This window comes from Cicer arietinum, chromosome 7, assembly GCF_000331145.2.
Source record: "Cicer arietinum cultivar CDC Frontier isolate Library 1 chromosome 7, Cicar.CDCFrontier_v2.0, whole genome shotgun sequence".
Taxonomy (NCBI): domain Eukaryota; kingdom Viridiplantae; phylum Streptophyta; class Magnoliopsida; order Fabales; family Fabaceae; genus Cicer; species Cicer arietinum.
This window is the reverse complement of record NC_021166.2, coordinates 16,477,071-16,495,633: the sequence shown is the minus strand read 5'-3', so window position 1 is coordinate 16,495,633 and position 18,563 is coordinate 16,477,071. Positions and strand designations below refer to the sequence as shown.

The following is an 18,563-nucleotide window of genomic DNA, read 5'->3' as shown; positions in this document are numbered from 1 at the left end:
TCAAGTAAGCCCTAAAAAGTAAGGCAATTTAGTAACCAAATTAAAAAGTGGAGCATTTTTTAAAATTTTAAAAATTAAGATATATTGATAAAAATTCCCAAACTTGAAATTAAGTGGCATAAAACAAAAAATAAAAACATTAAACATGACTATCAACCATTCTTATTCATCTAATTTTATATTTGTACCAATTAAAATAGTGGATTCAAACTTAATACTAACATCTACTTTTTTTTTTCTTCTATACACTTTAATTTCAAATTCATATTTATATTTTATTCTTTCCTCAAATAATAAATCCATCTTCCTTTCCATAAATTTTTATTTGATAGTCTCATATTTAGTATTTTTTCTACTGTTTGTTTGTGTTATCATTCTAAAATTTAAAGAAAAAATGCTGAAGAAGATAAACATTACAAACAGAAGATAATTTAAAAGATCAAATAAAATAAAAATAAAAGAAACCAAGCGGAAAATAAAAGTGCAATTTACGTATTTTCTAATATTGGAATTTTCTGCTATTTCTTTTTGTGTGGAACTCACCAGAATCTTGTTCTTCACTCCTCACCGATTTCGAAGTTAAGTACACATCTTCATTTTCTCCGGCAAGAAAAACAGGTTATGGCATTCACTAACTATCTTCCACCGCTTCAATTTATAATAAAACCCTCTCCAAAACCTTCTCCCATATTATTCAACTTCTCTTCTAAACTCCCCAATTCCACACTTCACAATAACCCTTCTCCATTTCCATCCCTCCGCAGAATCGGTAATCAAAACTATTAAATTAACTTTATTTAATTAATTATTTCTTTTTTAACCATGCAATTTGTCCATTACATTTTAATTTTTTTTTTCTCTTGCTATATTAAAAAGATGAAAAATTAGGTTTGTTTTGTTGTATCTGAATTCAGTTAAGGTTAAGGCAAAACCAAAGGAACCTGAAGTGAGTGTAGCTAGTGATGCATTTACACAATTTAAGCATCTTCTTTTGCCTATTACTGATAGAAATCCCTATCTCTCTGAAGGAACAAAACAGGTCATTCTCTCTATCTAATGCTTTTTTATATTCTCCTTAATATCTTTTATAAGGTTGAAATTTTTATTATTTGCCTAATAGTTCTGTGAAAATTAAATTCTGGGATGTTGCTATTTACCGAAAAAAATAGAGTTTGACTCAATATTTAAATAACCGAACCAGCGAGACTTATAGATTATGGTTCAACAGCTTTAAACTGCATGCAACAAAAATGAGGCCGAGCATTTCAAATTATTGATTCGGACATAATGTGGTTTATGGTTCGACCAGTTGAACCGTCTGGTTTGGTTTAGTTTTAAAAAACATTGCTTTCGCTTAATTTAGTGCATTTATTTTTCACTAAACACTTATTATTTCCTTTTAGGCTATAGCAACTACCACTGCCTTAGCTAAAAAGTATGGAGCTGACATTACAGTTGTAGGTATGTGTGTTAATGTTGATGTTATGAATTGTTACTGGGAGTGCTTGTATGAAGCTGTATCGGAAAACCTTATTACATTTTTGCCTTATGTTGTTTATATGATTTGCAGTTATTGATGAACAGCAGAAGGAGTCACTGCCTGAGCATGAGACTCAACTATCCAGCATTCGTTGGCATTTATCTGAAGGTTCCTTTAAAGATTTTTTTCTTCTCTATCATTTGTTGGAGTTTTTTTCCCTGTTGTGGATTTTGCTCTTCTAAAGTGAGTAGAGAGTAAACTAGTAAAGTGAACAGAAATCAATGATTGATATTTCATGATACTCTTGATTTGTTATATATTACACAACCCTTGATTTATTGATTAGTAGTTGATATTACTCACTTTAGGGGAACTGAATCCTTTTTTTGTTGAAGCCTTTGAAGGTACATTACTGATAATATGTTTTCTCGTTTGGGGTGCATCAGCATCCTTTCTGAGCTTGAACACTCTTTTATAATGTTTTCAAAATCGTAAGTTTATTGTGTATTCTAGTTCAAGTACTCTTATAGATTTATGTCAAAAGCATGAATATGATTTAAAGAGCCTAAAAGGATGTACGACAGTGAATTATAGGATTTGATACCTGTCATAAGTGAGATATATCAGATGTATTTGATGTACAACACAAGTAGAATAACACAATGCAAGCAATTGAGTCATTGCATAACTTTGTCTTGGGTAAGAAGGGGACTTGAGGGAGTGAAGGGCAAAAGACAAGAGGATCTAGGAAGAGGGATGAGAGTAACAAGGGGGACTTGGGGATGAAAGTTATTGGGAAGAGAAAGAAAATTTTGGGTATTTTTTTCTCGTTTTGTCTTGTGCTTCGTTATTTACTTTGGCTTATCCCATGATTGTTTTTCGAATAAAAGATCAAACACTTGTTTTTGTGCAATCAAGTCCTTCATTTTGTAGTTAATCAAATGCACTGACAATGTTAGGAATGATAAGATCAGATTTAATTGTTATCAATCATTACTTGTCCCTTCATCATGTTTTGTATTTAATGATGAAAAATACAGGTGGATTGAAGGACTATAACTTGCTTGAGCGTCTTGGTGACGGGAGCAAGCCAACGGCAATTATCGGCGATGTGGCTGATGACCTTAACTTGGATTTGGTAGTTATTAGCATGGAAGCAATTCATACAAAGCATATAGATGCAAATTTGCTTGCTGAGTTCATTCCTTGTCCTGTCATGCTTTTGCCATTGTAGTGTGCAAATTTTTTTAGACAGTAAATTATTTTTGTTTCATCTGCTATGTCTTCTCTGCAGCAATTTGATACTCAATGTTATCTAGTATATGCTACTTTTAAAGTCCAGGGATATTTTGTTAAATATGCATGACTGGACCTGACTAAGGTGGAGAGTGTATATGTTTGTGCTGAAGCATGACTAATATTTAAAACTAGAAAGGAAATTATGGGTATGTAAGAATTTTTTATTCCTTTCATGTGAGGTTGTTAGCTTTTTATTAATCATACAAGGGATATTGATAGTAGTACCGAGGAATGTGGGCATCCTAATTTAGATTTTTTGAATAACTTTCTTTATGATCATGATCACATCATTCAAAACACTCATTTTGGTTTGGTTATTTAGATTTTGTTTACTTTGTGAAAACATTTACATTTGATATTTTCATTTTTTTATAATGTGTTAATTTTATTTGGATTAGATATTTTTGAAGTGAAATATTGTTGCGGAGAGAATATGAAATGCTAGTTAAATGAAAATGTATTTTTTGAAAATAATAAAAATTATTTGTTGATATTCTAATAATTTGAAATAATATAGACAATTCACGAAAAATGTATCTTACCTCTTAATTAATAAGTAAAATTAATATAAATAAAAAATTGAAAATGAAGGTAAAAAATATTTTTACAAAGTATACTAACTCTTATTTGTCATGTTCTCACTTGAACAATATTCACAAGTATCAATTGCAATTTCACTTTCTATATTTCTGTGTTTAAACTGTTGATGGGGGGTTGTTGTTTGATTTTAAAAAATGGAGTTTGAAAAGTCTGCCTCCAATTTGAGAATGAATGGTTTGTTTCAAAACAAAAGTTGGATTAAATTCCTTTTTTGGGGAATTGGGTTGCATTGATTATCAGCTTTTTAGATTATTTTAATACATTTACTAAATTATAAAATTTTAACTTCATCAAAATACCTCCTTTCCATCATTGGCTTCATAACCACTATCATCTACTTGAGAAAAGGCACAATGGTGTAGTCTCATTTTCAACTTAGCGTCAAACTAATCCTGGAACTCTATTTTTAAGTCGATTTTAAATTAATAAAACATTTGATTTTAGTGAACACTTATGAATTGAATTTACAAGTTCTGTAATGCTCCACTAAACCAACGCTTAAGATTATTTATAAGAGGACTCCGTCTAATACTTAGTATTCACTCCAATACTTTCTTTTCAACATTTAATCTTTTATTGGATAAAATTTATGTAATGATCTATTTGATAAAACTAAGTTGTAAGTAAAATAGCTAATAGGCTAGCTTTTAGCTAATAGATAGTCTCTTCACGATGAAAATTTAGTCTCGATTAAAATTAAAATATTTAGTAAATTTAACTGGTGAAAATATAAAATAACATAAAAGTAAATATTTATTTAATTGTAGAGTTAAATATATTCATAATTCCTGTAAAATAAAATACTAGTTTTAGTCCTAACAAAAATATCCAACAAACAATTTTGGTATGTATTTAAATAAAACATGTTTAATTGTCTTTTAAATTTAAAAATTTTAATTGTTTTTTACAATCATGTTTAAAAAACTATAAAAAAACTCCTTCACAAAAATTTAGAATTTTTGTTTAAAAATAATTTTATGTATAAAAATGGTCGCACACTTTAGTCAAAACGTTATTTGTTTTTTTTAGAGAATCTATCTATAAAACTCACACGTATTAATTATGAACAATAAGTAATTTTCAGTTAGAACCTACACTTACGAGATTGGTTTAGCCAAAACTTAACCTATGTGAAGTGACTGAAAAAATAAAATATTTTTATTTATTATACAAAATGATATAATATAGGTTGAATTTCTTTTATATTCCTTTTTTTATTTAAAATTCTTCATTACACCATACATTAAGATTCAAATACAATGTCCTAATTTTTTTATCTTTCGAAAATCGTAAGGCAGGAAGCGACCATCTATTGCTATTTTTTTTATAACAAACGATTAATTATTAATTTAATGAATAATAATTAAAAAAATAAATTATATTATTAATATAAAAATACATTTAATGGAAAAAAATACATCAAAGTAATGCAGTTGAGTAAGTGTGCCGAAATAAATAACGTATTGTATTATTTTAACAATTTTCTCTTAATATACGATCTACTGCAGATAAATTAACTCCCTCCTATTTTTATTACTTTTTATTTATTAGATACAGACAAAAATTTGAGAGAGTTGTTGACAAAATATAATACAATTGTTAATTTATTTGCAATAGGTTACAAAATATGAGAGATTTATTAAAACAATAAACATGTTATTTATTTTGACGCATCATACCAACCGCATTAATTTTAATGTATTTTTTTTATTAAATTCATTTTATTTGATTTTATAAATATAATTTGACTTTTGTAAATAAAAAATTGATTCTTTATATATTAAATTAACAATTAATCATTTGTTATAAAAATAAAAATAAATAAATGACAATAGATGGTGGCATCTCTATTGTAGTATATAAATTTCAATATAAAATATAATAGAGAATTTTGAATAAAAACATAATACAAAAGTAAAATATCCTACAATATATGGTTGTGAATAATTTGATTAAAAAAAATGCAGAATTGAGAATGAAAACAGCACAAATGGCATTTCATTTTAAATTTAATTTATATACGTTTTTAGTGTAAAATATTTGTATGATGTCAATCAATTACAACAATCAAATCATCGATAATATTTGATTTTTATAAAAATTAATTTTAAAATTATATATATATAATTAGTCATAATATATATACTGTATAAAAAAATTATACCGTCTGTGTGTGAAAATTAAACTTTTATTTTTTTTATATACTAGGGATACTTTCTTGGTTATAAGGATAAAAATAAAATATTCGAAAGTAACAAAACAAGGAGATTTTGAAAAACAAATAACTTGTATTAACATCAAATAAGCTTATAAATTATTTCAATAAATAAAAGTGTGACTAACAAATCATTAAGTCCTATGGGCTTTGTTCTTATTGGCCCTTTTTGTTGCTTGTTTTGAGCTTTTATCTTTTAAAGTGATATTCTTTTATTATTTTTTCTAAACACATGACCAAAAGAAATAGAAAATAAAGGATTGAACTGCTACGTATTCATATTTCATAGATTGCTAGCGTGCCATTATACATCATACTTTAATAAATTATATCAATTGTCCTAATTAAATATAGAATAATAGAATTTATTAATATTTTCTTTAAATAAAATATAAATATAAATTTATTAATAAAATCATTATATATTATAATCATATAATTCTCCTATAATTGTTTTCAGTCAAACCACTCATTGTAAAATTGTAATATCATACATCTAATTGGGCAAAATAGTCATCACATTAATTTTCAAAAAAACAGTGCAACACCTTTGAGAGATTCAAAGGTATTTTTTTTGAGACATTTAAGGTGATACCTTAAGACGCATTTTTGAAAGATTCAAGCCAACACCTTACTTATAAGTCTTTTTTTAGATATTCAATTGCAATTTTTTGAAAGATTCAAGACAACATATTTTAGATGACTAATTTTGTGGTTGTCTTGCTTAGAAAGATAATTTATATTTTCATCTCCCAAAAACCTTTTTCCGATTTTTTATATTAATAATGTTTTATCGCTTACAACACATTTTGAGATATTCAAGGGTGCCTTTTAAGAGATTCAATACAACGTATTATAACATCTTTTTGAAATATTCAAAGCAAAACTAAAATTATAACACATATTAAGAGAATCAATAACATACTTTTTAGAGATTCAAGATAATACCTTATAACCCATTTTAGAGAGATTCAAGACAGTACCTTTAAGATGATTAATATTGTGGTTGTCCTGCTTAGAAAGACATTTTATATTTTCATCTCCGAAAAAACTTTTTCTGTTTTCTTATAATATTAATAATGACTTATCAAAATTTGAGAATTAAACTCTAACCAGTCACACCATCAATTGTGATCCAAAACATCTTTTGAGAGATTCAATGACATCTTTTAAGAGATTGAAGACAACACTTAATAACATTATTTTAAGAGATTCAATACATCACTATAATTATAATATATTTTGAAAGACTAAAAGGAACTTTTTTATAGAGATTCAAAACAACACCGTATAACATAATTTTTATAGATTGAAGACAACAACTTTTAGATGACTAATAGTATAGTTGTCCTGCTTAGAAAGACATATTATACCTTCATCCCCCAAAAATCTTTTCAAGTTTTTTGATATCGACCATGCTATATCGCTTATTAAAATATGAGAATCCAACTATAACCACCCACAACAACATCAATTGCCATTCCCTCCTCAAAAAAGCATTAATTGACCAGTGAACTTTTTATCACACCACTTTTGTTTTAGTAATCGAAAATATATTGGTGTGATGCTTCTAACACAAAAAGTTATTTTGTTATAAACTTCTGTTAGAGCTTCCTAAATTCATAAATTTTCTGTTTTAACAGTTAGTTATTATTTAGTAATTAAATAATATAGCTAGTAAACTTAGAGGAGAGTTTGTTAGATCTCCAAATTGTAATATATAAAGAGCCTTTCTTTCTTATTTTGGAATAAGAAAAAACCATTATGTGAATTACTTTCTTTCCATTTTTATTGGATGATGAGCAATTAACAAAAAGTATTCAATTTTAACATCGCTTGATTCCTTTGAGCCATAGTCCTCCTTGCAATTTTTCCTTTATGTATATTTGTATTTGCAAATCGCCATTTGCATTTAATTTTCTATTAATTTATTCTTCCTTTTTGTTTTGTTTTTTTTGCTATTACTAGGGACTAAAGGTTGGTATCTAATGAATTGTATCGAACAACAAAATCTCTTCATTTTGCATTGTTTTTGTTTTAGGTATTGAAGAATAAATATTATGTATATTTTTTAGTGTCCCTTAATCTTATGGGTGTTGGTGGGTATTATGTTTGGACACTATGTATTGCGGTATTACAAATTAGCAGTTTGGAATTATGTTTTCTATTATCCATTATATACTTGGTGATATTTTCTTACAATGTTTAATGTTACTTAGCGTAGTTTCAATAAATTTGTGTTTTTGGATCAAACTTTAATACTAAAACTAAATGTTGTAGTTTCTTCAAGATGCAAAGATGTTATCATTGATTTGATGACTAGGAAATAAGCATATCAAAATCATAATTTTCATAGCATTTTATTATAAATTAATAAATAAACTTGGTTGTCATATTTTATTTATGTCCAATAAAAGTATTTTGCAATGAGGTTATCGTGGAGAAACATCCAATTAATATTTCTATGCGGTGGTAAGAGTTGTAAATACAAGTCATTTGGAAATAAATTTGATTTTTTTTTTGGTTATATAAATAAACTTGATTTAAAACATGGTTTGAATGTACAAGTTTGAGTATTTTTGTATATGTAATCTTCAAACGATATGTATAAAACATGAGTAGCTCTAACCATTTAAAAGTTGTATTGGTTGTAATATTCTCAATTTAGAAATCAGTCACTTAGAAATAAACTTATAGCATGATGACAGAGTCAATAGAAAGAGGTTAGGCTCCATATATTTATCGGTATTCATTTACTATGTTCAGGGAAATATAAAAGGTAGTGAAACGTTCTACATGTCAAACATAGATAGGGTGTTTTTTTTTTCCTTAGATGGAAGATTGTATAACTGAATTTTCTTGAAGAGTTAAATTAATTTCTTTTAGGCCAAAAAAAACTATTATGTGATCCTTTAAATTTAAAGTTTGTAACAAAAGTCTCATTTTAGTGTTTGTACTAAATCAGTCATTTATATTTGTACTTGTTTATACCGTTAGCCTTTTAATGAAATTATGTTAAAAAAAATTGATGTATATATTAGACACATGACATGGCACCAAACGATGAGTTTTGTCCTCAGACGGACATAATATGTGTTCTCTCCAATTTGTTTCGTATTTAGAGTCCATTTCATATAAGAGAGGTCCGTTAGCCACATGTCATGACACCAAATAATGTATTTTGTCCTTCAATAGACATAACACGTTTTTTCTTCAGTCGTGCTTTGAATTTAAGGTTCGTTTCATAGTAGAGAAACGAACAAAATGGAGAAAAAAATTCAAATAATAAATTACTAGGGTTCGCAATTGCCGGACAAAAATTATCTTTTTTACAATTTCTTTCTTAATTTAAGGTTAGTTAATACTATATTTATTATTTCTCCAAATTACTCATAGGTTTATATGTTCTATTGTGGAATATTTTTTGTGATAAATTATTTTGAAAATCTTTTGATTGTTGTCTTGGTTTGATTTTAGTCGTGTATGTAATACTTTGATAATTTCGTAACACTTGGTTGAAGGTAAAAAAAATAAGATCTCAATCCAAGATTGATCTTGGCAGTGATGAAGATCGATCTTGGTTTTGTTGAAACAACAATATCAATTTTATCAATATAAAATATGATTGTAAAGCATAAAATAAATAGAGATAGAGATAGAAAGAGAGATCACACAAGGATATATCCTGGTTCACCCAACCCGGGTTACGTCCAGTCCTCACAACCGTGAGATTTTTCACTAAATGTTCAAACCAAGATCGTTCTTGGTTTTCATGGATCAATCTTGATCTTTACACAATTCCTACCCTTCTACCTAGAAAGGATTTCTTCAATTCTACCTTACTGTTTTGGAAAGGTTTTAACAAGTTACCTTTCAAAACATGAAAGGATTTTTACAATTTACTCAAGATTTGACAAAACAACCTTAAGTTACAAAGTGATGGATTTGAGACTATTTAGAATCTTGATATTTACTCAACTCTTGTTTGAGAAATATATTCTGTAAATAGACCTCAGTTGTAAATGATTACAACACAAAGATTAAAACAAAACAACAAACTATAAGAAAGATTTTGAGACACTTGAGTATGATTGAAAATATTGATCTTTTGCTTGGTGTTGATTGTTGTTTTTTGTTCTTCAACTTGCAGCTGCATTTATAGACTCCAAGAAGGCTTATGACAGCTCATGTGACTGTTGGAAAGGAACCAGCTGTCATAAAAGAGTTGTTGGATAAATTATGCCAAAAGCAAGATTGATGAGCTGCATCAGAAGATCGATCCAAGATTGATCTTCTGGTTTGTGATGAACTGGCCTTGAACTCTGTGATTTGTGTCAGTATGTCAGCCTTGAGTACTGCTTTTCTGTTACTTGTGCAGGCTTTAGAATAGTTCAAATCAGTAGTGTACTTTGCTACTTGTAGTCTTGTACTTGCATTTGCTTTTCAAGAGGAATGATCTTTGTGATATGCCTTTATTGAAGCATGCCTTTGATTCTTCAAATTCTGGAATATATATGACTTGGATGGATCTTTTGTTGATTATATGAGAGTATAGGATGAAAATTATTTCCAGGATTGATGTTTGTTTTCCAGAACTGCTTCAAGATCAATCTGCGTTTTCCAGAACTGCTTCAAGATCAATCTGCGTTTTCCAGAACTGCTTCAAGATCAATCTGCGTTTTCCAGAACTGCTTCAAGATCAATCTGCGTTTTCCAGAACTGCTTCAAGATCAATCTGCGTTTTCCAGAACTGCTTCAAGATCAATCTGCGTTTTCCAGAACTGCTTCAAGATCAATCTGCGTTTTCCAGAACTGCTTCAAGATCAATCTGCGTTTTCCAGAACTGCTTCAAGATCAATCTGCGTTTTCCAGAACTGCTTCAAGATCAATCTGCGTTTTCCAGAACTGCTTCAAGATCAATCTGCGTTTTCCAGAACTGCTTCAAGATCAATCTGCGTTTTCCAGAACTGCTTCAAGATCAATCTGCGTTTTCCAGAACTGCTTCAAGATCAATCTGCGTTTTCCAGAACTGCTTCAAGATCAATCTGCGTTTTCCAGAACTGCTTCAAGATCAATCTGCGTTTTCCAGAACTGCTTCAAGATCAATCTGCGTTTTCCAGAACTGCTTCAAGATCAATCTGCGTTTTCCAGAACTGCTTCAAGATCAATCTGCGTTTTCCAGAACTGCTTCAAGATCAATCTGCGTTTTCCAGAACTGCTTCAAGATCAATCTGCGTTTTCCAGAACTGCTTCAAGATCAATCTGCGTTTTCCAGAACTGCTTCAAGATCAATCTGCGTTTTCCAGAACTGCTTCAAGATCAATCTGCGTTTTCCAGAACTGCTTCAAGATCAATCTGCGTTTTCCAGAACTGCTTCAAGATCAATCTGCGTTTTCCAGAACTGCTTCAAGATCAATCTGCGTTTTCCAGAACTGCTTCAAGATCAATCTGCGTTTTCCAGAACTGCTTCAAGATCAATCTGCGTTTTCCAGAACTGCTTCAAGATCAATCTGCGTTTTCCAGAACTGCTTCAAGATCAATCTGCGTTTTCCAGAACTGCTTCAAGATCAATCTGCGTTTTCCAGAACTGCTTCAAGATCAATCTGCGTTTTCCAGAACTGCTTCAAGATCAATCTGCGTTTTCCAGAACTGCTTCAAGATCAATCTGCGTTTTCCAGAACTGCTTCAAGATCAATCTGCGTTTTCCAGAACTGCTTCAAGATCAATCTGCGTTTTCCAGAACTGCTTCAAGATCAATCTGCGTTTTCCAGAACTGCTTCAAGATCAATCTGCGTTTTCCAGAACTGCTTCAAGATCAATCTGCGTTTTCCAGAACTGCTTCAAGATCAATCTGCGTTTTCCAGAACTGCTTCAAGATCAATCTGCGTTTTCCAGAACTGCTTCAAGATCAATCTGCGTTTTCCAGAACTGCTTCAAGATCAATCTGCGTTTTCCAGAACTGCTTCAAGATCAATCTGCGTTTTCCAGAACTGCTTCAAGATCAATCTGCGTTTTCCAGAACTGCTTCAAGATCAATCTGCGTTTTCCAGAACTGCTTCAAGATCAATCTGCGTTTTCCAGAACTGCTTCAAGATCAATCTGCGTTTTCCAGAACTGCTTCAAGATCAATCTGCGTTTTCCAGAACTGCTTCAAGATCAATCTGCGTTTTCCAGAACTGCTTCAAGATCAATCTGCGTTTTCCAGAACTGCTTCAAGATCAATCTGCGTTTTCCAGAACTGCTTCAAGATCAATCTGCGTTTTCCAGAACTGCTTCAAGATCAATCTGCGTTTTCCAGAACTGCTTCAAGATCAATCTGCGTTTTCCAGAACTGCTTCAAGATCAATCTGCGTTTTCCAGAACTGCTTCAAGATCAATCTGCGTTTTCCAGAACTGCTTCAAGATCAATCTGCGTTTTCCAGAACTGCTTCAAGATCAATCTGCGTTTTCCAGAACTGCTTCAAGATCAATCTGCGTTTTCCAGAACTGCTTCAAGATCAATCTGCGTTTTCCAGAACTGCTTCAAGATCAATCTGCGTTTTCCAGAACTGCTTCAAGATCAATCTGCGTTTTCCAGAACTGCTTCAAGATCAATCTGCGTTTTCCAGAACTGCTTCAAGATCAATCTGCGTTTTCCAGAACTGCTTCAAGATCAATCTGCGTTTTCCAGAACTGCTTCAAGATCAATCTGCGTTTTCCAGAACTGCTTCAAGATCAATCTGCGTTTTCCAGAACTGCTTCAAGATCAATCTGCGTTTTCCAGAACTGCTTCAAGATCAATCTGCGTTTTCCAGAACTGCTTCAAGATCAATCTGCGTTTTCCAGAACTGCTTCAAGATCAATCTGCGTTTTCCAGAACTGCTTCAAGATCAATCTGCGTTTTCCAGAACTGCTTCAAGATCAATCTGCGTTTTCCAGAACTGCTTCAAGATCAATCTGCGTTTTCCAGAACTGCTTCAAGATCAATCTGCGTTTTCCAGAACTGCTTCAAGATCAATCTGCGTTTTCCAGAACTGCTTCAAGATCAATCTGCGTTTTCCAGAACTGCTTCAAGATCAATCTGCGTTTTCCAGAACTGCTTCAAGATCAATCTGCGTTTTCCAGAACTGCTTCAAGATCAATCTGCGTTTTCCAGAACTGCTTCAAGATCAATCTGCGTTTTCCAGAACTGCTTCAAGATCAATCTGCGTTTTCCAAAACTGCTTCAAGATCAATCTGCGTTTTCCAGAACTGCTTCAAGATCATTCTGCGTTTTCCAGAATTGCTTTCTTTGATCTGATTTGTGATGTTTGATACCTATCTTGTTTTAACACACTCAAATGCACATGTTAAATATCAAAACACTTAGAATCATAATTAGAATTCTTAATTAACTTTTTGTTTGTTTTCATCAAAACATTAAATTGAGATTTTGTCTCAACATTGGTATGATTATTTTGAATTGCAATACTTGGTTCAGTAATAATTATAGTTGATTATGTCAATTAACTAATAATTATATATTTGGTTGAACAACGTCTGATTATATTTTATTGATTAAAAATTATATCTGGTTATTTTGTTCCAACAACATTTTATTACATTTGGTTTGGTTATTCTGAATGACAATAATACATTCATCTCAACAAACTCCATTACATTAACTTCAACAAACCAATTACATTAACTTCAATAAACTCCATTACATTCATCTAAAAATATACATTACATTTTTTTTTTATTGTAACACAATACATTACATAAACTCAAATCATAAACATTACATATGATTCACTTTAGACTATTAACGACCAAACTTATCATCATGATGACACAAGTTATATAACTAACAACAAACAAGCTACAACAACAATTTTCATCATTTTTTTTCGCTCGACATCTTAATTAAATTTCTTGTCATTGTGATAACTTTTCTACCTTTCTTAGTACATTCTACACATTAAGTCTTCACACTTTGTATTTGTAGTTTTTATTTGAACACCATTTGAAAATATTGTACTCAACTTCAACATCATAAGCCTAAACAAACAAACAAAAGATTTGAATTATGAACCGATAAAGGGAGATTGCAGCTGATATATATCAATGATAAGATATAAAATAGTTACTTACCACCAATAATTGACACCCCATAATTTTTACTCTCTATTGGGGCCCATTTCCATTACAATTTTAACCACCACCTTTGATTCACACTAGCAATCTAGATTCATGTCATCTTCGCGTACTAATATGGTGAAGATGAATTTATAACCATAAAGATTAATTTATGACATTTGGAGGAAAAAATGCAACATTTTGTGTTATGTAATGTGTGTCAGGGCTACATTAGCTTTTTTATAGTAAAATTTCCTTAAAAGGCTAACGGTGTAAACAATTATAGACATACAATGATTAATTTAGTAAAAAGTAAAAACTAAAAGAACTATTTTATTACAAATCTAAAACTTAGACGAGAACAAAATATATCTTATATTTCTTTTAAGGTAATTTAGTTATGATGTCTATTTTTAGAATTCTCAATAGCAACTTAAGCCAACTTGTAGATTGTTGTTTAATAATCAATATAAGGTTGTTTCATCGGTCATAAATAATCATTAAGTTATTGTAAAATAAAGTGACAATTATACACAAAAAGATTACAAACTCTATATTTCAAATTAATTGATAGATAATTGATCTAAATTATCCAACGAGACTTCTTACAAACTTGTATATGTAAATAAACATTCAAATAATAGATAATTATGGTATTTTTGAACCTTTTCACTATATGCATCTTACACAAATTGTTTGATTTCATTAGAAAAGTCTATACTAAAAATCCACCATAATTGATACGTGCATTGCATGTGTAGTTATTTATTATTTTCTAAGTGGCATCCTCACATTCATCCAATTCTCGGCCAATTCTCCCTTCTCCATTTTCAATTTTAATTAAAATAATAATAGTAATAATAATAATAATTATTATTATTATAATTATAATAATATTCAAAGTTAGTTTAAAAATATTGTAATGAAAATTTATTGTCATAAAATCTCCAAACTTAATATAGTTAGATTACCTACATTTAATATCTTCATGTATCGATTCAAATAAAATTAATAATTTTAAATTCAATAATTAAAATAAAATCCAATATAAGTTTTTTTTACAAAAAAAATCATTATTAATTACTCATATATTAATAATATACTTTATTTGATAACAATATATATAAAATATTATATAATAATTTGTATGTATATGATATTTTTAGAATAATATTATATTCATATATAATAATTTATCTTATAATTTGACAAATATAAAAAGATTAATGTATAATAAAATTTAAAATTTAACAAATTTATTTATAATATCATATATAATAATCTTTTCATAATTTATATTATATTAATATTACATAAAATTTGAGAATAATATGTTATATTTTCGTCAAAAAATATAAATAAAATATATTGTAAAATACAAAGTATTCTTATATCTAAATTGAGAAGGAAAAAAAACATTGATATTCATTGTATTATGAACTATGTTCTATGGTATCACCACAAGTTGAGTATAGTGGAAGAAATGAAACTATAATAACACAAGTAATTAGAGTTTGAATCTTAACTGAAAAAGGATATCTATATTTTATTTTGTACGCGTCTTAAATAAAAATAAAATATACAATGTTATATATATTATATAACTATGGTATTGAGTACGAAATACAAGATACAATATTTTAAAAAACTAATATATAAATACATTAAGAATAGACAAGGAAGTATAACACTTAGTAAAAAATATATAATAGGAAACCTCATAAATAATTTTATATATACTATATTTAGAAATATAAAAAAAATCAGAAAATATTAATATAAAAAACATATATTTATATAATAAGAGTAGAAAAAATTATTATTTTTGAATAAAATATAAGTAAAGAACTATATAATACAATAGAAAACATACTTTTAAAACTTTTATAATAAAAAAACAAATATATATTTATTTATCGGACCGCGAGTACACACTACAAAATTCAAACATAATATATAGTTTTAAATTAAAAGATCACGGGCAACTTTTCTTCAAGAAATCTTGCTAATTGCCAAAAAAAAAAGCAATCTTGCTAATATATTGTTTTTTTTTACTATTTTTAATTATTATTACTATAATGATTTTAAAATAAAAGTATTTGTTTTGTATTTATTACCTAATATGTGAACATTTTCATGTTAATAATATATATAATTATTTTGATCTTGGAAAATTGTATTTTCTTTTAGTTAATTATTCAATTTAATATATTTCACTTAAATTTATCTACATAATGATTCATTTTCTGCTCGCCATATGTCAACTATACTGTTTTCCATTTAATAATTCTCTATTCAATAATGTTATTCAATTTTTTCTTAAAAAAATAATATTTATTTATTTAAATTGATTAAATACATCACTACAACAGAATGTTAAAATCTTTTAAAAAATAAAATATGTGAATAAGTTCATAACCCACAATTTAATAGCCCAAAACAACGAGAAAAGCGCAAAACCAAAACTGTTAACAAATTTGCCTAAAAAAAAGATTTATAATCAAGTTGAAAAAATAACAGATTAAGGGACATTATCAAGTAGTTTTACTTTTCATTAGAATAATAATAAGATAATGGTTTTCACTTAAAAAAAGATATTATTTTAATATAAAAAGATAATAATTAAAAAAAAAAAGATAATAGTCAAATAAAATAACAGATTTACTAGATCATAAAAATTTGGTCAAATAAGATATAATAATAATTAAAAAAAGAAACAAACTGAAGCTCCTATTATTCGGAGTACTATAAATACATTTGTTCGCTCTCAAAGAAGCCAAAGCTTTCAGAGTTGTTCCGAGAGAGCGAGAAAGAGAGAGAGAGATCAAACCCTCAATCCTAATTTTCTTTCATCATCACTTCACTCATTCATTAGCCCTAATCACCCTCACCTCCGATTCCGATTTCAATCCAATGGCCGTGAATCATTCCGCTGTTTCCTCCCCTTGGAACCAGATTGTGGCCGCCGCCGCCACCGCCGCTGCACCTCCTCCATCATCATCTCCGCCTCCATCTGCCGCTGTCGTCCACACTTCCATCGTCAATTCTGCACCGGTTGATGACTCTGACAACGCCGCCGGTGGACAGAATGTCAATACCGTCAAGAGGCAGGTTTGGAATAAACCCTCCAATGCTGCTTCCTCTTCTGTCATGGGCGCTGAGTCTTGGCCTGCGTTATCTGAATCCGCTAGGTCTCCGGCTAAATCGCCGCTTGAATCTGTGAAAGCTGTTACCGATTCGGCGACTTTGCCTTCATTGCAGGTAGAAGAGTTTTCTCCGCTATTTCAGTGACTTTGAGAATTTTTTAATTAAAAATTAATAAATTAATAAAACTTACATTACTAGTTTCTCCGTTATCTCGATTTCAATTTCAATCTATTTAATTTTTAGTATGTCTTTTATTAATCCAATTAGGGCTTGTTATATTTACTGGATTACTGAGTTAGTTTTGATTTTTTCCTATATTATCTGCATGAATCTGTAAAGTATTTAGGGTTGTTATTATTTGATCAAGTTTATTACTTGTGTCGATTACAAATTGCGTTTGGTTTTTTTAATATTCTGCTATGTATGTTTTATTTTCTGTTTTTGGTTTGTTTTTGCTCATAGACATTTATGACATTGTTTTGAGTGTTGATTTTAGGGTACTGGAAGCTTGCTTCCCTCTCCTCAGAGGCAAGTTAGGGAGAACGCAACTGCAAACAATGTGGCGCCAGGGCCGACTCACCAGAAGCCTTTTAGGCGTGGGAATTCAAACCTGCTTTCTAATGGAGGCCACCCGCCACAAATGTCTGCACCTCAAGGTTCCATGGTTGTCCCACCAGGGCCCCACAGCCACAACCACACTCCGAAGGACAATCCACCAAGGGCTGGGTTTGTGCCTAATGATCACCAGCAGCACCGAAATTCATTCCGGAACAGGAATGGCGGTCCACATCAACGTGGGGATGGGTCTCACCATCATAACTATGGAGGAAGGCGTGATCAGGACCGGGCAAACCAGGACTGGAATACTCACCGGAGAAATTTTAACGGTAGAGACAATTATATGTCTCCAAGATTTGTTCCACAGTTTATAAGGCCTCCACTTCCTAGTCCTGGTCAATTGTATCCCCCACCACCTCCACCACCAATTCGGTCTTTTGGGGGCTCAATGGGATATCATGGTATGCTGCGTTAACACTTAACATTAAGATGGTATTTTATAGTTTTTGTACATGCTCTGATGATTATATGCGTTTACAGAACTAGCACCTCCAATGCTATATATTCCTCCACCGATGGAGTCACTAAGAGGTGTTCCGTTTGTGCCACCACCGATGCCACCTAATGCAATGTATTTTCAACCTCAAGATCTTCAGTTGCATACGAAGATTGTAAATCAGATTGATTATTACTTCAGGTAATGCTTGTGCATTGATCCACACCCATTCTCATTTTATTGTTTTATGATTTTTAACTGTTTTAGGAAGTTGAGCTTTTAACTCAAATTGTCTTTTGCAGCAATGAGAATTTAATTAAAGATATATATTTGCGGAAGAACATGGATGATCAGGGCTGGGTCCCTTTAAATTTAATAGCAGGCTTCAAGAAAGTAAGTTGTTGGGGTAATTGATTGCTTTTTCTTTTTCAATTAAATCTTTGAGGTGGATTGTTGTTTTGTTTATAAATTCATTGATTTTGTTCACTATTATAAAAACTTTACATGGTCAATCTACTGCTTGAAGGATTAAATTATATCTTCTAAGCCTAGTTTGATCCTTTTGATTTTCACTTGATTTGAATCTTATCTTGGATTTTTAAAGTGATCTTTTAAATATAAATGACAATGTAAATGGTAATATTAATATTAATAATAATAATGTTTCCCTA

The 18,563-nt window shown here is 29.8% G+C and overlaps 2 protein-coding genes across 2 annotated transcripts in view; both read left to right on the top strand.

Moving 5' to 3' along the window:
* Positions 1–487: 487 nt before the first annotated feature.
* LOC101504418 (uncharacterized) lies at positions 488–2,952 on the top strand. The gene is made up of 5 exons (XM_004509341.4): positions 488–769; positions 915–1,039; positions 1,404–1,461; positions 1,571–1,648; positions 2,521–2,952. The coding sequence occupies exons 1-5, from the start codon at positions 622–624 to the stop codon at positions 2,712–2,714; spliced, it is 603 nt and encodes a 200-aa protein (XP_004509398.1). The 5' UTR covers positions 488–621; the 3' UTR covers positions 2,715–2,952.
* A 13,506-nt stretch (positions 2,953–16,458) lies between these two features.
* The window catches only part of LOC101504108 (la-related protein 1C-like), a 4,397-nt gene continuing 2,292 nt past the window's right edge, over positions 16,459–18,563 (top strand). Inside the window, exons 1-4 of the mRNA XM_004509340.4 lie at positions 16,459–16,952; positions 17,335–17,857; positions 17,937–18,093; positions 18,195–18,285. Coding sequence (XP_004509397.1) covers positions 16,605–16,952; positions 17,335–17,857; positions 17,937–18,093; positions 18,195–18,285 — 1,119 coding nt within the window. The 5' untranslated portion in view covers positions 16,459–16,604. The remainder of the gene's footprint in view (positions 16,953–17,334; positions 17,858–17,936; positions 18,094–18,194; positions 18,286–18,563) is intronic.